At 41.7% G+C, this 22,377-nt stretch overlaps 1 protein-coding gene and 1 long non-coding RNA gene across 6 annotated transcripts in view; one reads left to right on the top strand and one right to left on the bottom strand.

Moving 5' to 3' along the window:
- The window catches only part of Arih2 (ariadne RBR E3 ubiquitin protein ligase 2), a 63,762-nt gene extending 44,026 nt beyond the window's left edge, over positions 1-19,736 (top strand). For 4 of the 5 annotated variants that reach the window (XM_027933671.2, XM_071615757.1, XM_071615758.1 and 1 more), the window contains 12 exons: positions 3,960-4,023; positions 6,376-6,526; positions 7,602-7,723; positions 9,068-9,177; positions 10,832-10,949; positions 11,853-11,903; positions 11,994-12,015; positions 14,066-14,217; positions 14,586-14,729; positions 15,332-15,400; positions 17,122-17,205; positions 17,425-19,736. In XM_027933671.2, the coding sequence (XP_027789472.1) occupies positions 3,960-4,023; positions 6,376-6,526; positions 7,602-7,723; positions 9,068-9,177; positions 10,832-10,949; positions 11,853-11,903; positions 11,994-12,015; positions 14,066-14,217; positions 14,586-14,729; positions 15,332-15,400; positions 17,122-17,205; positions 17,425-17,496 (1,159 nt within the window). In that variant the 3' untranslated portion in view covers positions 17,497-19,736. The remainder of the gene's footprint in view (positions 1-3,959; positions 4,024-6,375; positions 6,527-7,601; positions 7,724-9,067; positions 9,178-10,831; positions 10,950-11,852; positions 11,904-11,993; positions 12,016-14,065; positions 14,218-14,585; positions 14,730-15,331; positions 15,401-17,121; positions 17,206-17,424) is intronic. The other variant, XM_027933672.2, reaches the window with a different exon arrangement.
- LOC139706742 (uncharacterized) lies at positions 16,273-22,317 on the bottom strand. The gene is made up of 3 exons (XR_011708401.1): positions 22,123-22,317; positions 20,544-20,631; positions 16,273-16,436 (listed from the first exon to the last, which is right to left on the bottom strand). It is a non-coding gene; the product is annotated as an uncharacterized lncRNA (long non-coding RNA).
- Between the last annotated feature and the right edge of the window lie 60 nt (positions 22,318-22,377).

The raw sequence follows: 22,377 nt of genomic DNA, 5'->3' as shown, positions 1-22,377 counted from the left end.
CAGTATTTCATTATAGGCGTTCCATACTTTATCTAAATTTCTATTGTTAGTGAAGTTAGTTGAAATATTCTGTGCTATTGTTGATTTTAATCAGTTTCCTTCTAGATAACATTGCCAACATCTCCAGCTACTTCTTTTGGATATATCAAGTAAGGATGTTAACAGTACTAGGGATTGAACCTAAGGCTTCAAACATGGCATATTGCCTTTAGAAAAAATCGGAGACACATGCCGGTGATCCCAGCTACTGGTGAGGCTGAGGCAGAGGATTACAAGTTTGAGACCAGGCTCAGCACCTTAGCAAGGCCCTAAAGGAACTTAGTAAAATCTTTAAAATAAAAAAAAATAATTGGGCTGGGGTTGTGGCTTAGCAATAGACGTGCTTGTGTGAGGCCCTGGGTTCGATCCTCAGCATCACATAAAAATAAATAAATAAAATAAAGGTTAAAAAAAATAACTGGGAATGTAGCTCAGTAGTAAAGTGTCCTTGGATTCCAGTCCCAATACCAAAAAATAATAAGAAGAAAAAAGCCCATGCAGGGGCTAGGGATGTGGCTCAAGCGGTAGCACGCTCGCCTGGCCTGCGTGCGGCCCGGGTTCGATCCTCAGCACCACATACAAACAAAGATGTTGTGTCCACCGAAAACTAAAAAATAAATATTAAAAACTTCTCTCTCTAAAAAAAAAAAAAGAAGCTGAGCCAGGAAAGGTTGACAGGTTCAAGGTCACCCTCATCAATTTAGCGATACACTGTCTCAAAATAAAAAATGCTAGAGATGTAGTCCAGTGGTAGAGCATGTTCCTGACATGTTTGAAGCCTTAGGTTCAATCCCTAGTACTGTTAACAAAACAAAAAGCCAGCTATGGTGGTACACACCTGTAATCCCAGTGGCTTGGGAGACTGAAGCAGGAGGATTAGTTCAAAGCCACCTCAGCAATTTAGCAAGGCCCTAAGCAACTTAGTGAGACACTGTCTCAAAATAAGAAATAAAAAGGGTTGGGGATATGGCTCAGCAGTCAAGCACTCCTGGATTTAATTCCTAATACTAAAAAAAGAAAAAAGGAGCTGGGGCTGGGGCTCAGGGGTAGCACACTTGCCTGGCATGTGTGAGTCACTGGATTCTGTTCTCAGCACCTCTATTTATATGGGGGTCTATCCATAAAGGTCTATCAACAACTAAAAAAAATTTGAAAAAGAAAAAGTGGCCACTTTACCATATACCTCTGCCTTAGGATATTTAAGTGTTCCTTCTCACCTCCTCCAGAACCAGAGTTCTTGAACCTCAGACCTTAGAGATATTTTAGATGTTGTCATGAAAAGGTGTCTTCTTCCTCTTACGTTCTCTGGATAGATCTCTTGTGTCCTACCTTCAGAGGCATATGCCTCTGTCTAGCTCAGTGTTTCTCATCCTTAGCACATTTTGGGCTATATCATCCCTCCCTCCCTCTCTCCCTTCCTTCCCCTCTCCCCCCTCTTCCTCATCTCCCCCACCTGCTTCTCCTTCCCCTAAGAAGGAATTTGCAAAAGTAGAATTGCTAGCTCGTTCCTTCTTTCTTTAGATCCTTCATTCGCCTTCTCCTCCTTCTCCTCTTCCTCCTCCTAAAAACAAAAAAACAGTACTGGGGTTTGAGCCCTAGGCCTTGCCAATGCTAGGCAAGCACTTTTCCACCAGACAATATCCCTAGCCCTTTTAAGTTTTTCATGTTTGGATATTTTTTTTATGTCTCAACTAAATTCCCTAGGCCGGCTTTGAACTTGCAATCCTCCTGCCTCAGCCCCACTGGTAGCTGGGATTACAAATATGTGCCACTGCATCCAAGTGGATAGTTCTTTGTTTTGTGGGGCACTGCTCTCTGGGTTATAGAATAATTGATAGTGCCTCTGGATTTGGCCTACTCGAAGTCAGGTAAGGAAAGTCATCCCTAAGTCTTTGACAGTAAAAATGTGTCAAATAATCCCTGGAGAACAAAATTTCCCTAGGTGAGAAGCAGAATTACTATCTCCACCCACTTGCAGTGCAGCAAGTCTTCCTTTCTCCATGTAGTGTGTTTCCATTGATCCATGAAAGAAGATTATGCCTTCCATTCTTCAAGCTATGTATGGCTGGGGTAGCCATATCAACTGGAGCAGCTCAGCACAATCAGGAAAAGTCAAATGATTTCTGATTCCCTAACTTTGGCATGCTCTGTACTTCAGAGCTCAGTATGTTTGGATACAATTGCAGATGAACTTTTATTACTATTATTGGACATGGGTTCTGGTAATGGGGTTTCTCTCAACTGTCCAAACTCTCCAGCATAACTTGAGAGTATATATTTGAATAGCTAAAAGTGTTTAAAACACTAGTTTGAGAACCAGGTATAAAACAGATCTTTTAACAAAGGTAGCTGAAGGAAGCATTCTGACAAGATAGGGAAAGGCAATCACATAAAGGAGATACGGTCCTTGCCTGATGCAATTAACTTACCTTGTTTTTTGGGGGGCAGTACTGAGGATTGGATCACTGATTTACATTCCCAGGCTGTCCCCCTTTTTAAAAGTACTGGTTTGAACCTAGGGATACTTAACCACTGAGCCACATCCTTAGCCCTATTTATTTATTTAAAAAATTTTCCCCCTCACAACTTTATTTTATTTATTTATTTATTTGTGTATTTATGTATGTATGTATGTATGTATTTATGTATTTATGTATGTGGTGCTGAGTATTGAACTCAGTACCTCACACATGCCAGGCAAGTGCTCTCCACTGAGCTACAATCCTAGCTCCATCAGCCCTTTTTATTTTTTTATTTTGAGACAGGCTCTCACTAATTTGCTTAGGGCCTCACTGAGTTCTGAGGCTGACTTGGAACTTGCTATCCTTCTGTCTCAGCCTCCTGAGCCTCTAGGATTATAGGAATGTGCCACCACACCCGGCTATCAGCTCTTCTTATTTTATTTTGCGACAAGGTCTTGCTAAATTGTCCATACTGATATACTGACTTTTAACTTGCCATCCTCCTGCGTTAACCACCAAAGTGGCTGGAATTATAGGCATGCGTCCCCATACCTGGCCCAAATTGCTCTCCAAAGTGTTTATTCAACTTTGTTTCCATCAGTGGTATTTGAATGATCCTGATACTGTCTTACTTGATTTTGTGATAAATGATATTTCAATGTTTCTCTTTTTTTTGTTGTTGTTGTTCTTGGTTTGTTTGATGTTTGGATAATTTTGGTACTTGGGATTGAACCTAGGGGCACACTTTACTACTGAGCCCAACCCTTTTACTTTTAGTTTTTTCTTTTGGATCAGGGTTTTACTAAGCTTCAGAGACTGGCCCTGAACTTGGAATTCTCATGCCTCCGCTTTTGGGTAGCTGGGATTATAGACCTGTGCCACCATCCCTGGCTTTTGTTTTTAATTTAATTTTTTTTTCTGTCCCCTGTGTGAAATGCCTGTTCTTTTTTTTGTTTGTTTGTTTTGTTATTTTGTCTTTTGAAATGGACTTTTAGTTTTAATTTCTTCTGATACTAATTCTTTGCCAGTTTATAGATAAGAGATACACACAATGATTGTCTTCCAATATATGGCAGGTTTTCACTATATGGTATCTTTTGATAAACTTAAATGCAGCATAATTTGTTAGACTCTTATATTTTGCCTTTTGAGTCTTAAGGAATTCTTCTATCAAGACGGTATTTGAGATATTTGCCTATATTTCTATAACTAGATCTAAAACAGATCTGGTCTATCATAAATATTTTTGTAGTTCATTAAGTTTGAAGCAGTTATTTTTCCTTATACTGATAGAGAGCTGAAATGTTGAAAGAGAACAAAATCTTTCTACTCAGATAAAAATGAAGTTTAGTTCTGTGAAAAGGTAATGTAACCACAACATATGGTGGTCTTTTCATTGTTACTAGTAAAAATGTCTTTAGCTTCTGATTTCCTTTATTTCTGCTTTCTGTTTTGTAGATACAAGTCCAATTCTTCTCAACTGCTTGTTGAGGCACGAGTTCAGCCCAATCCATCAAAACATGTAAGTATCTTCGATTTGAGTGAGGCTTCTCTGGATTCACATTGTTCTTGCTAAGGCTTAGTATCACGGAGAAACATTTTCGCTTTGTTTGTAGCAAGCATGTCCAACCAGTGAGCATGCCAGACCTAAATCTTTTATATCTTTATAGTTTCAGGCCAGAGATGTAGTTCCAGAGTGGGACATTTGTATAGTAGATGTGAAGCCCTGGTTACTATCTTTAGTACCACCAGCCAAAAAATGTTTCCTTTATAGAGAGTAACTCATTGCCTGTCCCTGGGTTCTTTCCAGCCTTGCCTTACCTTCCTTTCTGTCTGCACTTACACATAGCTTGTACTCCCTTCCTTCTAGGTGCTTTGGTGTTGTCAGGATCACTGCATACCTCTTTGATTCTGTTTACGCCTTTTCTGACCCAGAATGTTTGGACTCTGTCCCCATATTGACTTGTAGGAATGAAATTTGCCTTCTTTTCCCCTCAATATTGGTCCTCTGTCACCTTATCTCTTTTTTTGAGACATGATCTCACTAAGTTGGCAAGGCTGGCCTCAAACTTGCAATTCTCCTGCCTCAGCCTCTAAGGCATTTGCCACCACACGTGACTGAAATTTACCTTTAAAGATAAAGGGGTAAATTTACCTTCAAATCCAGGGGCTGGGGATATAGCTCAGTTGGTAGAGTACCTTGCCTTGCATGAATAAAGCCCTGGGTTTAATCCCCAGCAACACACACAAACACACACACACACACACACACAGAAAAAAAAAGATTCAAACCTAGCCAGGCATGGTGGCATTGGCCTGTAATACCAGCAGTTCAGGAGGCTGAGGCAGGAGAATCAAAGTTCAAAGCTAAACTCAGCAACTTAGCAAGGCTCTAAGTAATTTAGTAACATCCTATCTCAAAAGAAAAAGTAAAAGGGCTGGCTCAGTGGTTGAACATCTCTGGATTCAATGCCTGGAACTAAAAGAAAGATTTCAAATCCAAGCCACCATTTCACAAAGCCTTTTCCCTGAGATCATTTCCCTCCAAACTTGTCTGATTATATATACATTGTGTGATGTAGTGATTAATTCATATCTTACCTCCCTACCATAGGAACTGTCTTAACAATGAATAGCAAAATCCTGGGTATATTTAGCAAACATTTGTCCAATAATTTTTAAGTGAGGGCTGTATTAAAAGAGCTCCGAGGAAAAAGAATTGGAGCATAGATCCCCAAATAGTTTCTGCACCCTCTTAGGAGAAAGATTTCTAGAAGCATACTGGACATACAGAATATAGGCCTTTTCCTCAACTTCTTGTTTTGCTAATGAACCAAAAAGAACCTAATGAAATTTGTAAGTGGAATTTTCCATTGGCTTGTAATTTTAGCCAGGGTATCCAAATTGTCTTTGCCGATTTATGTATCATAGTGTTAAAGTGACTTAAAGCTCTGTGGTCATTTACCACATTCTAGAATAGTTCCTTCTTTATCCCTCCAAGTTAATTATCTGTGACATCTTTTTGATATATTAAGGATGAGTTGTAACTTGGTAAAATCTATAATATTTTGTGGTTTGGTCAATGTTTTGTTTTGTTTTTGAACTGGGGATTGAACCAAGGGGCACTTGACCACTGGTCTACATTGCAAACCACCCCCCCCCCAATCCCTGCTCCGCTTTTTTTTTTTTTTTTTTTGAGGCAGGGTCTCTTGCTTAAGTTGTTTATAGAGGTTTAGAGCCTCATTAAGTTGCTGAGACTGGCCTTCAACTTGCAATCCTCCTGCTTCAGCTCCCAAATTGGTGGGATTATGGGTATGCATCCAGTGATTTGAGCATATTGATATGGAAAAACCATTGTCCTTGACATGTAATACTGCAGTATATGCTGTGAGACGCTTCACAGACTCAGCTTCTAAGAACCTTTATGACTGGGTTTGTACTTATTGAGGACCAACTCTGTGCTGTGCTGAATGGGAGTAGATCCCCCTGCCTCCCAGTTTGCTGGGATTATAGGTATGCACTACCATGTCTGACAATCCTATATAATCCAATTTAATTCACTGAACCTGGTTTACATTATAAATAACTGTAAATTTTAATTTCATTCTCTCTTCCTCTGACTCCTAGTGATTTTGCAAGCTCAGCTCAGGTACTGTTTCCTTCAGAAAGCCCTTCTGGTATATTTTATCCCATTTGCTACTTAGTCCCTTTGCTACTTAACCCCTTTGGGACTCGAGTACACACATTTCAGTTGGGCTTTGACACTTATTGCAAAGTCAGGATCACCTTCCATGTACCCAACTACTTGAGGCTGTCCTGTGGACTTCCTAGACCTGAAGGCTTCTTTTGCTCACATGGATTTACTTCTCTCCAGGTCCCTACCACCCATCCCCCTCATCACTGTGCAGTGTGTATGCAATTTGTGCGGAAGGAAAACCTACTGTCTCTGGCCTGCCAGCACCAGTTTTGCCGCAGCTGCTGGGAGCAGCACTGCTCGGTTCTAGTCAAGGATGGCGTGGGTGTGGGTGAGTCTGTCATGAAACTTGTAAAAGGCTGGTATATGAAGTACTTATCTTCAAATCTGCCTTTTCATACTCCATACTCTATTTAACTTGACTATTTTCTTCTAAGACTGAGCTTTTTAATCATCAGAACTAGTGATTTTTAAACACATCAGCTCACATAGTGGCAGAGGTTGCCCCAATCCTCAGCAAAACAAGGAAATTAAAGCTATTGTAAATACTAGGTGTGTATGCACAAGGTATCTCTCACCTTTTAGGTGAACAGCCCTGTAAGCTGCTTACCCTTATCTTGGTGGCAGCCATAACTCAGAAACACCTATGAGAGTTTGCTGCTATTTAGACAACATAGCGTAAATCAGATTTAGTGATTAGCTTCAGGAGTATTTGTTTTACTATGACTTGATGACATTGATACTAATTATCACATTAAATGGTATCTATAAAATCTCATTGTATTAATAATAATCATAAGCACATAATATTAAATATCAGAACTATCATAGAGAACTATCTCATTAGTCAAGAAATCTATAAAAAAGGATCCATAGAAATTGTTATTTTGTGGTGTTATTGATATATATGTATATATAAATCTGGATCAGTATTTTTGTTGCATTGCTATGGAAATGTGTAGGTTCTCCTCTTAGAATAAATTCTGTTGCTTCAAGCATTTCTTTTTTTTTTTCTTTCTTTTTTTTTTTTTTTAATATTTATTTCTTAGGTGTAGATGGACTCAACACAATGCCTTTATTTTTATGTGGTGCTGAGGATCGAACCCGGGTCCCGCCGGTGCTAGGCAAGCACTCTACCGCTGAGCCACAATCCCAGCCCCTTCTTTTCTTTTTAAAAAATTTTTTTTTAGTTGTAGATGGACACAATATCTTTATTTATTTATTTTTATGTGGTGCTAAGATTTGAGCCCAGGGCCTCACGCATGCAAAGCAAGTGATTTACCACTGAGCTACAACCCCAGTCCCCAAGCATTTCTTATGGAATCTGAATTTGTTGTTTGAACCCAGTGGGCAAGTATTATGTCTCCTACAATATGGTTGTCCATCAGGTTGTCTTTGTTCAACAGGAGTCTCTTGTATGGCTCAGGACTGTCCACTCCGTACACCAGAAGACTTTGTGTTTCCATTGCTTCCCAATGAAGAATTGAAAGACAAATATAGGCGCTACCTCTTCAGGGATTACGTGGAGGTATGACTGACCCCTGTTTTTCTGCCCTCTCTTTTATTGGGCTTATCTGTATTTGATGGTTACCATAGTTATTTTATAGGTGAGGCTTCTTTAGGTATTGTTGTTTGGAGAGATAGTTCCATGGCTTTAAAAAAGTTCAAAAACCACTAGAGTGGTAGTGAAGAACATAGGCCCGGTAGTCAGGTAGACCACTGTGCAAATCCCAGATATATTGCTTCCTTGTTTGTGATCTTTGACTAATTCGTTTGCCTCTCTTGAGTCTTGGTTTCCTGTTCCATAGACTGGACAGAAATCCCTACTTTATACATAGTTGCTTAAACAAGCTATTGTATATTGGAATGAACACAAGTCAGGTGAACCTCAGGATTCCATTCAGTTCACTGTGATTCTGCATAGAGAAGGGATATTTCTTTTTTCTTTTGTTTGGGCGGGGGGTGGTTAATATTGGGAATTGAACCCAGGGGCGCTTAACCTGAGCCACATCCCCAAGCTCTTTTTATTTTTTATTTTGAGACAGAGTCTTCCTAAATTGCTGAGGCTGGCTTTGAACTCACGATCCTCCTGCCTCAGCCTCCCCAGCAGCTGGGATTACAGGCGTGCTCCACTGTGCCTAGTAGGATATTTCTTTTTTAGCATTTTGAAACCTCATCCAGAATTCCATCATTATCAGTTTTGAAATTTTTTTCTCTCTTGAGCTCTTGTCTGGTGATGATAATTCCATGCAGCACAATTTTCATCTTTGTCTTTTATGTCTAAACTTATTGGATTGATTTATGATCTCATGCACATGGTGCAGGTTAAGCAGAAGGCCTTCTTCTTTGTGATATTTGCTGCCTTTAGTAGATTCCTGAGGATCATTGAGCCCTCAGAGCTATCATATTCACAGCTGAGTGGAATGTGTTCCTTTCCAGCCCAAGTCCATATGTACTTTCATCTCAGTGATAGTTCCCTGCTCCCCTTGAGATGATTTCTCATGTTACCCAGGCTAGCCTCAAATTGCTGGGCTCAAGTAATCCTCCTGCTTCAGCCTCCTGAGTAGCTAAAACTACAAGCACCTTCCACTGCACCTGGCCCACAGATACATTTCGATATTCGATTTTGTAATATAACCTTAGGTCATTCTAGTGAGTTGTTACCAGGTTTAAGTTAAACTTTTATAGTTCTTCTTCACTATCTGGCCAATGTCTGATCTGTACAGCATCTGTTCTGAATTTGTATATAGCCTCTTAATCTTTGTCAACAAGTGGAAGAACAGAAAGAAAGCATTTTAGCACTCAACACAGGTCTGTTTTGGAGGCAGCACATTGGTAATATTCTCATTGTTTCCCTTTGCTGTGTTCACAGAGTCATTACCAGCTCCAGCTGTGCCCTGGTGCAGACTGCCCCATGGTTATTCGGGTACAGGAGCCTAGAGCTCGTCGAGTGCAGTGCAATCGGTGCAATGAGGTCTTCTGGTAAGATTGAGTGTGTGGCTAAGCAGCCCTGGGCTTGTGCTTCATCCTTCCTCTGTAGCACCACTGTTGTTGCTCTGTGTGAAGGTGGGGCTGAGAGAAACAGGGTCTCTGAACCAGAAAAGCAACTCTGTTCTCAGTAGGCACGTTTGTGCCCAGCACCTCATGTTCCATTAATGCTCAGTCTGGAGACAAGGAATAGCATAGTTTCTTAAAAGAAAATGTGTAATGGTTTATGCTATAATCATAGCCTAGAGATTGTGTTTGTGTGGATCTACCTGCACAAATGATTGACATTGATATGTGTTTGAAAGGTACAACACTCAGTGTTTGTTTTTTAAGATTTTTTTTTTAGTTGCCAATAGAGCTTTTATTTTATTTATTTATATGTGGTGCTAAGGATCAAACCCAGGGCCTCACACATGCCAGCAAGTGTTCTACCCTCGAGCCATAGCTCCAGCCCCGACAGTGTTTTAAATTTTTTTTCCCAGTCATGATCTTTCTTGGCTAATTTTTGTAAAATGTGAATTCATAAATGTATTCTACATCTACATTTGAATGTATATTTGGGTTTACTTTATACAGCAGATAGTGTAATATCTAACTAATGGCTTACCTGATGACAGGTACTGTCCTGATTACTTTTCCTGCATTATCACAACTGTATGATTGGCTGTATGTAATAGGTAAGGCAGTTGGGATACAGGCTAAATTGGAGTGATAGTAAATGGTAGAGTCATAATTTAAGTTCAGATCTGTCCTACTTGGCAACTTCCTGGAATATTCATGATGGGGCTTTAGAGGAAGTACATGGAAAATGTGATGTGTGTGTACATGTCTTCTGTCTTTTAAGACATCATCAAGGGACTGTATGTCGGACCAAAAGTTAAGAATAACTAAATAGTTGTTCTTTATCCTTTGTCCCACATTATGAACTTCATTTTTCTAAGGCATTTGTTTGGCTTACCACCCAAGGGCTTTTGCACAGAGTACTAATGGCTTGGTCAAAGAGGAAGTTGAAAACATGAGAGCCTAGACCAATGGGTATCAGAGTCTTTTTCTTTTCTGATTTTAAGTCTTAAGTATTATCAGATATATTTTGACCCTGCAGATTTTGTAAGTTCTGGAATTTATGCATCCTCATGTAACATGTGGCTAGGAGGTGAAGTTAGTCTTTTGGGTCTGAATCAAGGGGTCCTTCTTAGAGCACCTCACCATACCCTTCAAGAAGCTGGACTCAGGTGGGCATGTAGGTCAGTGGTACCTCACTTGCCTAGCATGTGCAAGAGTCTTAAATTCAATCCCTACCACTGCAGGTGGGGGGAAAAGAAGCTGAGGTCAGGGATGGGACTGTAGCTCAGGGGTAGAGAACTTGTCTAGCCCTGCTTTTGTCCCCAGCAACACACACACACACATTAAGAAGCTGGGTTCTCTGTTTTGACATCCTTTCAGAAAGAGTTGACACCACACAAGGTGTTTAAACAGAAACATTTTATTTGTATAATCCTGGTTAAGTAAAGGTTCCAAAGGCTTTGAAAGGTGACTTTGTCTCTGAAAATCTTTAATTCAAGTTCTACTGGCTTGAACAAAAGGAAAATTTAAAACGTTGGACCCTGACTTAATGAATTTTTGAATGTTTTTCTTTTCTAATTTTAAGTTTCAAGTGTCGTCAGATGTATCATGCCCCCACAGACTGCGCCACAATCCGGAAATGGCTCACGAAGTGTGCAGATGACTCTGAAACGGCCAACTACATTAGTGCTCACACTAAAGATGTAAGGACTATATCTTACTTGTCATGAATCTGCCCTCAGTGCTGTCCAGGGCCCTCTGGCTTGGAGATTTGCCACCTGAGAATAGAACACATAGAGTCCCAGGGTTTTTGCTAGGGGTTATGGATATTCACCCAGAGTGGGCAGAGTTTGTAGCAATTTGTCATAGGGTGCTTTGGGTGTATATAATTTAATAAAATGCCAAAATATTTGGGAAAGTTTGACCCAAAGGAAAACTAATTAAAAGAAAACTAGTTTTGATTGAATGCTTTTATCATCTATACCTGATAAAAGAGCAAAACAGCAAAGCTGTGATATGAGCACAGCCCTGTCCAATTTTCATTTCCTGTGGGAAAGAATGTCCTGCAGGCTTTAGAGGCCATTGTACCCTGGGCCAATTAACTTGCCAAGTCAGTGTGCTCACAAGCACAGTTATGACTATGACAATAAACAGTCTCTTTCATGGTGCTAGGAGACACAGCATCAGACTAGTCTACATTGCTGTTTGGGATTTAATGTCCTCTTCTGGAAGCAGAAGTCTAGGCAAGCCAACTAAGACTTAATCCAGTTTGGCAGTTCTAGGCTTCTTTGGCAATATTCCCCAGCAGGTAGGCCTTCTGCTGATTCAGCCTGTGCTTAATCTAAGCAGCTTCATGGCAAGATACATGGTGGAAGACTTAGTGGGGTTCAGCTGGTGCTTGAATTGTTTCAAAGCCAAACATGCTGACCTCATTTCCTTGAATTGCTGTTCCAGCTTCAGCGACCTGCCACATTTAAATGAGATGCTCCTCCCCAGAAGTGCTCGCATGATGAGCTACTAGGCAAAGGAGCCAGGAGTTTTGTGTAATTTGTCTTAGAACTGGCCTGATGGTGCGTGAGCCTAATGGCACCGTTCTGTCTCCTCAGTGTCCCAAGTGCAACATCTGCATTGAGAAGAATGGAGGCTGCAATCATATGGTGAGCAGAAGCCTGTACACTTTGCATGTATGACATGGAGCCTTTGGTCAGCGTGCCCCTAATGTGTTCTCTTCTGTTTCCCTCTGACAGCAATGCTCCAAATGTAAACACGGTGAGTCCCAGGCCTGGTGCCTAAGGCCCAGTGGCACAGTCTATGTTTCTTGTGCTTGGGTCTCCACTGGTTCTTTAGTAAAGTTCTTTTGTAGTGAAATGACAAAATAAAGGGGAACCTTAGTCACTCGTAGTCATCATAAGGCATAAAATAGCTTTTTATTTATTTATTATTTATTGGTCCCTTTTGTAATCCCACTGAAGAGTGATAGCCAAGTGTGGTTGTATGTGTCTGTGCCTTCTGACGTGTAGTCAGAAGTCAAGCTTGGGATGAATCTGTGATCCTCGGTCATCTAAGAAAATTTTAACTTTATTATTTTTTAAGGAAGGTAAGTAGCAAGGAGCTTATCTGTGCTACCTTTAGATACTTGAGAGCAGGTTGCACCTGGATTTACCAGATGTAGTAAAATCATACTTTCCTACCAGAGGAATTTTCAGAGAGGCTTTTGATGTGGCTTTTCAAATCTCCTTTATCTATCAGGAACACTTCACATAACTAGAGCCTGTTGATTTTGCTTTCCTTCTTGCCCGATCGAGAAATAAAATTCTTCCAAGTAGAAAAAATATTCAAGTAGCCTTCTACATGGCTTCATTGATGTGGACTAGGAAACTATAGTAGGTTGTTTATAAATCAGAATGCATATTACAGGATCCTAGATGGAAAGAGTGACTCTGAAGATGTTTGAATGAGGTAGAAGTATATCATACACGGAACAATGTTAGGCAAACATATTTTAAAGAAGAGTGACAGCCAGATGTGGTGGTGTGTGCCCTTAGTCCCAGCTATTCCAGAGGCTGAGGCTAGAGGATCACTTATCCCAGGAGTTCAAAGGCAGCCTGAGTAACATAGACCCCCTCTCAAAAAATAAAAATAGAAGATGACAGATACTCTAGTACCTACCATATTCCTAGTGCCTCAGAAGACCCCTCTGTGCCCCACCCTTAGCTATAGTCTTCCAATTTCCTAACACCCAGAGTTAATGATCATCTATAATTATACCACCTAATAGAGTGACCCTACACAATATACTTTTTTTTTTTTTTGGTACTAGGAATTGAATTCAGGAATGCTGAGCTACATCCCTAGTCCTTTTTTAATTTTTTATTTGAGTTGTTGTGGATCCTGCTAAATTGGTGAGGCTGACCTTGGACTTTTAATCCTCCCGCCTCAGTCTCCTGAATTGCAGGCATGTTCCACCAGGATTATAGGCATGTTCCACCATGCCCTGTTTATACTCGAAACAGGAACAAGCACAACTTAGCTGATTAAATAGACAGGAGTATTACCAGTGTTAATATTTATTTTTTATTTGTAGTTGGACACGATATCTTTATTTATTTTTATGTGGTGCTGAGGATCGAACCCGGGACCTTGCACATGCTAGGCAAGTGCTCTACCACTGAGCCACAATCCCAGCCCTCCTCCTTTTTTTTTTTATTTTTTTAATAACTTTATTTTATTTATTTATTCATTTTTATGTAGTGCTAAGGATCGAACTCAGGGCCTTGCACATGCCAGGTGAGCGCTCTACCGTGTTGATTTCTTTATTATGGAAGCAGAATTATAATTCTGAGTATGAATTGTTTCCTGAATATAGCTTTTATAGAAAGAGCTCTTTAAAAAAAAGAAAAAAGAAAAGAAAAAGCCTTTCTTCCCAGCTTCACATATAAAAACTCTGTCAAGAATAAGCAGGGGTTGTGAGGATTGGAGTCTCGATGATCAGGTAGGCCTCATTTGAACAAGTTTTTGCTGCTTATAATGAAATCAACATAACAGACCAGTGACTATACATTCAGCATCTGTCTATGAGATCAGTAAGGTGCATAGCACATGTGCTTATGGAATGGAAAGTATGCATAGGCTGTCATTTCTATTGACCAGCACAGGATATGGGGACAGTAAGATGTGACTGGGATGAGAGATAGACATTCCTTCTGGAAAGAGGCACCATTGAGAGGTTCTGCCCCTGTGGAGCAGGGTCTGTTCATCTAACTGCTTTGCCAATTTGGATTTTCTTATGGGTATAATGATCACCCTCTGTTTTGCACAGACTTCTGCTGGATGTGTCTAGGAGATTGGAAGACTCATGGCAGTGAGTACTATGAGTGCAGTCGGTACAAAGAGAATCCTGACATTGTCAACCAGAGTCAGCAAGCCCAGGCCAGGGAGGCCCTCAAGAAGTACTTATTCTATTTTGAGAGGGTAAGTATTCTCTCCAGCACCTTCTGTTCCATTGTAGGGTTCTTTTAGTTGACCTGTTGAGATAGGATAACTGGGGTAACTGAAGACCAGAGCCAGTCTGTTCACACAGAAGTCAGTGAAGGGAGCTTTTACAGCAGCCTTGGGTGTTGTCTCTTTAGATGTGGCTTTCTGGCTATACAGGGCAGCCACAGCTGACTGGGAAGACCTGGTACTTAACTTGGTTGAATGAAGGGCCATCAAGTTTTTCCATAAGTTAGAGGAGTCTGTGGTCATGTCCTGATAGCCAAGGTGGCTGTCCTGAACATCTATGTGGACCTCTGTACTTTCTTGGGATTCCTGTACTTTTCTCCATCCTCTCTGCTTCGTAGTGGGAAAACCACAACAAAAGCTTACAGCTGGAGGCACAAACATACCAGCGGATTCATGAGAAGATTCAGGAGAGGGTGATGAACAATCTGGGAACTTGGATTGACTGGCAGTATCTACAGAATGCTGCCAAGCTCTTGGCCAAGGTATCTACCAACTCACTCTTGGGTTTTCTTATGGGTATAATGATCACCCTCTGTTTTGCCTAACCCTGTCAGGGGCAGACTTCTGAGACCCCATCTCTAAAGGATAGAGGGATTTGCCATCCTGCATATACGTTCATGCTTGTTTATGGATTTACATTTCCCTGTGTTAGGACTATCAAGGACCTCACCTTTTAAGAAGAATCTTTCACTGCCTCTGCCTGCAGGAAAAATTGGAACCCTTTTTCTTCTCATTTTGTTGCATCTCTGCATCACTCAAGGGAAAAGAGATTATTATCTTTGGACAAATAGTAACATAGATAACTGGACTCTGATATTTGATTTAAGAGGGAAAGTTATGAGGTAGCTACTGGTGATTAGTTTGAAAAAGAACTTTGGGTATTCTGAGTCCATGCTTTGTTGTTTCAGTTTTCCCCATGTCTTCCCCTAGTTCATTCTTTCTTTAGTTTAGCTTCATTTCTTTCAGTCCCATATCTACAGACCCTGGTTAATTTTCATGGTGAGGTAAGAGTTGTAAGAGCCACCTGAGAGGTAGGTCGGTTAGAATTACAGATACAGGTTTATTTTCTTTTCCTCCTATGCAGTGTCGATATACCCTGCAATATACCTACCCATATGCATACTACATGGAGTCTGGCCCCAGGAAGAAGCTGGTAAGGCAAAGCAATCCCTGCATGCTTGTCCTATAGCTTCAGAGGCACCCTTGTCTACCAGCACTTTTGCAGGAGAACAGGGATCTGACCCTGGGTATTGGAAGGTCAAAATCAAAACAAAACTTGTCTAATTGCAAAATTCCATTTCTATTCTGGGCATTCAGTACTGTCATTTTGTATAATGGAAAGGCAGATGCACCTAACCTCTGAACATTGATGGCCATTGGGCCTGGTCACTTGCTTATAATCCCAGCAACTGAGAAACAGAGGTAGGAATATCACAAGTTAGAGGCCAGCCTCAGCAACTTAGCAAGACTCTGTATCAAAATACAAAACAGCTGAGGGTATAGCTCAGTGGTAAAGTGCCACTGGGTTCAATCCACAGTACCTCCCCTTTTATTTTTTAAAAAAAAAGTGTGTGTGTGGTGGGGCAATTGGCCAAAAAGACCTCTGTCCATTTACCCCTTTGAATCTGCTCTCTTCCCCCTCAATCTCTAAGTTGATTGTTTTCAATCCCTTTATTTAATTCTTCATCTTAAATATGGGTTGTTTCCTGCTAAAGCAATTCCTATTTTTTGTTTAAATGTTGGAAAACAGAGAAACATTTATATCAGCCATATTCCCACCAAACAGAAATGACCATCATTATCATTTTCCATGCTTTTAAATTAATATTCTGGGGGTTGGAGGTGTAGTTTGGTGGCAGAGCACTTGCCTCGCATGTTTGAGGCTCTGGGTTCAATCCCCAGCACCACCACACACATATAATATATGTGTGTGTGTGTGTGTGTGTGTGTGTGTACATATACACATACATATGTATAAATGTCCATAGTAATAAATGTAACATTTTATTATTACCATAATTAATTTTGATAATTGTCACTATTTACCAGACTGGTAGATTCCTTTTTAAAAATGGCTTTTTCGGGGCTGGGGATGTGGCTCAAGCGGTAGCGCGCTCGCCTAGCATGCGTGTGGCCCGGGTTCGATCCTCAGCTTCACATACAAACAAAGATGTTGTGTCCGCCAAAAACTAAAAAAAAAAAAAATAAATATTAAAATTCTCTCTCTCAAAAAAAAAAAATAAATAAATAAAATAAAGCCATTTTTATTTATTTTTTATTTATCAGTTTTCCATTTTGCGGTTATACCATCATTTGATTGTTTCTGTTTTTTACTATATAAATAAGACATTGAGGAAAATTGTTGTGCTTTCTCTCTTCATATGTATAATTAGTAAAACGAAAAAGAGAAATGTTCAGTGTGAATACAGTGTCTGAGCATATCCATTTTGACTTTTTGCAGCATCTGTTTCCCTATATGTTGGGAGCCTTTTTTTTTTATAGAGAGAGAGAGAAGAGAATTTTTTAATATTTATTTTTTACTTTTCAGCGGACACATCTTTGTTTATATGTGGTGCTGAGGATCGAACCCGGGCCACGCGCATGCCAGGCGAGCGTGCTACTGCTTGAGCCACATCCCCAGCCCGGGAGCCTTCTTTTTAATGTCTTTAAATTCTTTCCCTTTCCTTGGTGTTAGAGGACAAGTATGGTCTTGCCATTTGGCTATACTCTTTAGTTTGCCTTTTGTTTGGAGACTCTAGAGATAGTCTGTTAGGGGTTGAAGCGAGCCTGAGGTACTGCATGTGACCCTCTATCTTCAGGCTCTGCCCGGCTACATTCCCCTCTCCTTTTGACCCTCCTGCTCTACCCATACAGTTTGAATACCAGCAGGCTCAGCTAGAGGCTGAGATTGAAAACCTTTCGTGGAAAGTGGAGCGAGCGGACAGCTATGACAGAGGGGTAAGTGCCTGTTGTCTTCTTGCAGTGCAGGTAAGGGAAGATGGGTGGGGTCATAGATAACAGGGTGTTGGTATGAGAACTGGAAGCTGCTGCTGAGAAGGGTGGAAAGGGCATTGCTTTGGCTCCTTGGAGCCCATTGATATGGTAGGTGTGGCTTTGGTTACTCCCTACTCCTGGCACTGAACCATGCAAACACCCATCCTTGCTTCCTTTGTGCAGGACTTAGAGAACCAGATGCACATAGCAGAACAGCGGAGAAGAACCCTGTTGAAGGATTTCCATGATACCTAAGTTGGGACATGGACATGCCGGGATGAAATGTGGCTGCAAGGACTCCCGGCTGCCATACTGCATGCTGCAGGCTCTGCCTTTCACGACTCCAGGCAACAGCCAGGGCCCCACTCCTGAGAGACACTGGCAACACACCTTTTAGTTAATTTGTTTTCTTCTCATCTTTTTGCTTTTTGTTTCTACCAGGGTAGAGTTCATATTGAATTGGCTTCTTTTCAGGACTTTTAATTCACCCAGATGGTTGTTGGGAGGGAGGGAATGTTTTGTTTGCTTTGTTTTGTTTTGTTTATTTGTTTTTTGAACGGCTATTAATAGGATTAGATCATTACAACTTATGTAATTTTCAAAGATTGTACAATATTAAAAAAAAAAAAAAGGCAAACCATAGGATAACACAGAGCCCTTTTAAAAAATAAATTGGCATTGGAGTGTTTTACCCTGTAGCTATTTTACTTGGAATGTAACATGTGCTGCCCACCTACCCTGCCTCAAAAATATCTGTACTTCAAGGGGCCCTGGAGTGGTCTCTGCTTTCCAGCTTCACATGTTTGGCCACAGCTAGAGTCCCAATGAAAGAACATGAGTGACAGATGGTAGGGAATTGAGTTGGCCTTTGTCACGGGCATGGAGCACAAGGAGTCACATCATGCCTCCTGCCTTAGTTGGACAGTAAGGAGATAGTACAGAATAGGTGGTCTTCTGTGGGTTCATCTTTATTCTTGAAAGTGAGGTTTACCTGGGTCTGGCATTTGAAGCCAGAACCCACAGCAGAACATAGGTGGGCTTGTGGCCACCCAGACTAGGGGACGCTGTTTTAGCCCCATGCTTCCTTTGGTCTCCTATAGAGAATCATTTCGAAAGGGAGTTGTTCCTTAAAATAAATTTGCTTTACCTTGGTCTCTCCTTTTGTGCCAGTATTCAAGTGGTGTAACTCTGACCAGGGTCACATGCAGCCATACCTGACATTGACCTGCTGCACTCTCCTTACAAACATCAGGGTCAGAGTTCAACATGGCCCACCTCAAGGGCATTGGCCTTCCTGGCTCAGGGGCTCAGTTTGTGCAAGTTGTTTTCATATTACTTGGAGTGTGCCCAGCAGCTACTCTGGTGGCAGAATATGTTTCCCTTTGCCTGGTTCCAGCTGTCAGAAGACCCCACCTCTAGGGTCTGGGAGTATAAGGCCAGGAGAATCCTTGGTTTATGGTCCCAGTTTTTGTACTGGGAGGAAAGGCTGGCCAGAGTATAGGAACAACTTTCACATACTTGAGTGCAAGGGAGTAAGCAGTTTGCCTTGTATCCTGCCTTTCTTGAACCTGGTCCTGTGGGCCTTTGAAAAGTTAGATCTGTGATCTCTGGGGTTTCTGAGGCTTTGTTCAATGCCTCCACTCTGAGACTGGCAGAGCTATCTATACTTGACAGGGCCTCCTTCACCTCCTAGGAGAGCCTATAGGAAAATCTGTGAATATTATAGTGGGAGTTCTTCAGTGTCCATACATTTTCACCTCCAGTCAGCAGTTTTCTAGGTACTGAGTAAGCTGTAAACAGAGTCATTCTTGAAGACAGAGGACAGCTGTGACTTTTAAGGTACATGGCTGACTGCAGGTTCACTTTCTTCCCTCAAGTTTTATCTCTTCATATAGTCCCCAACAAGGGAGGGGATTTGGGAGAACAGGTTAGGAATGTAGCAAATGATCCCAGAAAGGGACAACAGGGAGCTAATTGTGAACAGAAGGTACCTTCTACAGGACCATGGGTGGGATGTGAATTCTGCATTGGCATATGAAATATCTTGGTGTCTGGAGCCTTTACCTCTTTGTCAAGTCCTTCCTGTAGCACTGCCAGGGCACAGAACAGAGTTGTAGCTCTGCATCTTTGTCATACCCTGGCTGGGTATTCTCTGGACTTCATGGCTGCCACATTCTTTACTTACATCCAGTTGTGTGACCCTGACCACTAGAGCTACAGGGGGTTCTATGTCCAGAATAACCTCTAGCACTTGACCTGTGGAGAGCTTCCTTTTGTGCCCCCAGTGGCTATCCTTTATTAACATTACTAGGAAGATGGGAGATGTCAGGCAGAATTCCTCCGCCCCCCTGCCAAGGGTAGAAGAGAGGCACAGTGTTTTCATGAATTTATCATATATCTTGTTTTTCTTCAAAGAAAAAGTTAATTGAAGCAATGTCATCTGCTCAAAGTTGAGTGGTTTATTCAAAATAAATTTAAGTTTCTGATTATAAAAATGTGTGTAGAGTCTTTCTTCAAAGGATACAGATAGATTTCCGAGTCCCAGATTCTGGCCAGTGAATACCAGATGAGGGTACTCCTGTTTGCCCTCTCCCCACTTGGGTGCTGTGAAGGCCCTACTGGTCAGATTTTTTCCCCTTTCTGGCTGTATGGAAAAAGGGTATCTGTAAGGTGGTCTCTGCGGAAGGAAGTAGAATATGCTGGAAGTTTTGACTCTCGTCTCTCTGGGTGTAGGCTGAATCATTCCCTACATCCCCAAGATGTGGTAGGGTAAATACAAATGTGCCAAACCCCTTTATTCAGACCTCTGTGTTCCTCCAAAGCAGATGTAGGAAGGTATGGCAGTGGACAGTGTGGCCTCTGGAGCCCTGAGGGTTATGAAGAGACAACTTAGGACATAAACAAGGATTTAGGTCCTAATCCCAAGGGTGAAGGACAGGAAACAGGGTTTGGGTTCTAATTGACAGATCCATATTTGTGTTGTCAGGAATGCCAGCAACTTTAGTGGTAGGAAGCTCTGTGATAAAGTCATCTTCAGAACTGGTAGCATGCCAGCAGAGACCTCACACTGCCCATCTAAATTCAATGAGAAAGTATGGCATCTGAGCCTCAGCTGTTCATAGGCTCTATTTTGGGCACAGGCCATCAATCAAAAAACCAGACTAGTGCCTATACCCCAAGACAAATCATGCTAATGTTGACTGAGCACATACTCATGTCCTCATGGCAACCCTGTGCAATAGGTGCTGTCAGGGTCTACATTATATAACTGTTTAAAAAGAAAATACAGGTATGGCACACACCTGTAGTTTCAGCTGCTTGGGAGGCTGAGGCAGGAACATGATGATTACAACAGGAGTTTGAGACCAGCCTGGGCAATATAGAATCCATCTAAAAAAAAGAGAGAAATAATTTGCCCAAGGCTGAAGTTCAACTTTTCTAATACAAATTAGAACATAGCTCTGCACAATTCTCAAATTTGGCAATATGTGTGTATCGGCTGTTGAGGTAAGACTGCCCTAGCATCAAAAGGGTCAGAGGGTTTAAAATGTCAAAAGTCAATTTTATGGTGATCTAACTGATTTTAGAAGGCGAGAGAGATCCCTACATTGGTACCAGGAAATTATGAGATCCTTGGTAAAATTGTGGTTCTATTGGTTGACATTGGTTCTCAATTACACATTGGTTACATTGGTTAATTACATTGGTTCTCAATTTTGGAAACGGAATTATTTCTATTGTAACTGTACTTAGAAACAGATTTCTGACCTAACTAGGATTAATTAAAGACAGGCTGCAGAAAATTTGAACAATCCTGAATTGGTAAATAGAATTTTTTGTATATTGGACTCACAAATATTGAGCAGTGATTATATTTCCTTTACAATTCATTTTAGGGGAAAGGGACTAGGCCCTTTACTTCCTCTGCATAAGGAGGTCCAGACCTAGCTAATTCCCCCCAGAGCTGTGGGTTCCCATTCCCTCTGATGTGAGATGCTGGACTGCTTTCTGGTGGTAGTGTTTGGTTAGCATCCCAACTTTGGCTCACCCAACTTTGGCTCACAACAGCTATTGCTGTTGTTTCCCCTCTGTGCAGAAAAAGTCCAGAACCTCTCCTTTTGTGGAGTCAGATAAATAAAGAGGGGTGGCTAGATTAGGGCACTGATGAAGCCTGTCATTGTAGAATCTTGGGGATAAGGAAGTGGTCCTGCCCTGAGAAGACCAGAAAATTCAGTGTTAATGTGTTGTTCTTGAAAGCATGGGTGGTTAGAGTGTGTGCATATCCTAAGGATAACCCAAACCTAGAAAAGCAGCACAAAAATATCTTGGCACTGGGCCACTGTATGTCCTTCCACTCCCATTTTTTTATGATAATCTGAGGTGATGGTGTCTCAATAGTGGAAAAGTTCCTTCCTCCCTCTTACTATGTGCCAGTTCTGAGACAAAGTGTTCCTTACATGGAGCACCTCCCGCATTCCTGGGTGTTACTGTGGTGGTGGTGACCCCCCAGAGCTGACCTTCCTGATGCCAGGGCTCCTCCAGGAATCCTCTGACCTCCCCAGAATCTTCTGACCTTCTCCCCCTTCCCCCGCGCACACACACACTCACGCAACTTCTTCCTAAGGCCTGATTCCTGCAGGACTCCCTAGAAAATGTAGACCCACTGCGGTATGGACCTACAAGAAGGTCGTGGGACCTGCTACATCATCACGTGCTCAGTCATCGGCCTCCGCAGTATTGAGTCATCTCCTGGTGCTGTCTCCTCCATGCGGCTACTCCCTTCCCCAACCCCCACTCCTGGGAGCAAGATAATTGCAGATCCTATACTTTTCTGGGTGGGAGGAGGGAAGGGGGGGTCTTAACCAAGGACAGATAAATTACCAGATGGATTTGCCTTAATGGTGCGGCTCCTGTCTAGATCTTCATTTGGTGAATGGTCTGCTCCGGGGAGTGTTTAGCTCCTGGAAAAGAAAACCCAGTGTGGGCTGGGGTTCACGGTGCAGAGAGGCCGAGCACTATGTGCGACAGTGGCAGGTGCTTGTCCCCAGGAACGGTCTCCTGCTGACAGCAGTGTGCGCGGACTCTTGAGGCTGTTGTCCCAGAGACTGCGCAGCGCAGGCACCCTGTGGCCCCTCC

Source organism: Marmota flaviventris, chromosome 8 (assembly GCF_047511675.1).
Source record: "Marmota flaviventris isolate mMarFla1 chromosome 8, mMarFla1.hap1, whole genome shotgun sequence".
Taxonomy (NCBI): Eukaryota; Metazoa; Chordata; class Mammalia; order Rodentia; family Sciuridae; genus Marmota; species Marmota flaviventris.
This window is presented reverse-complemented; position numbering and strand designations above follow the sequence as displayed.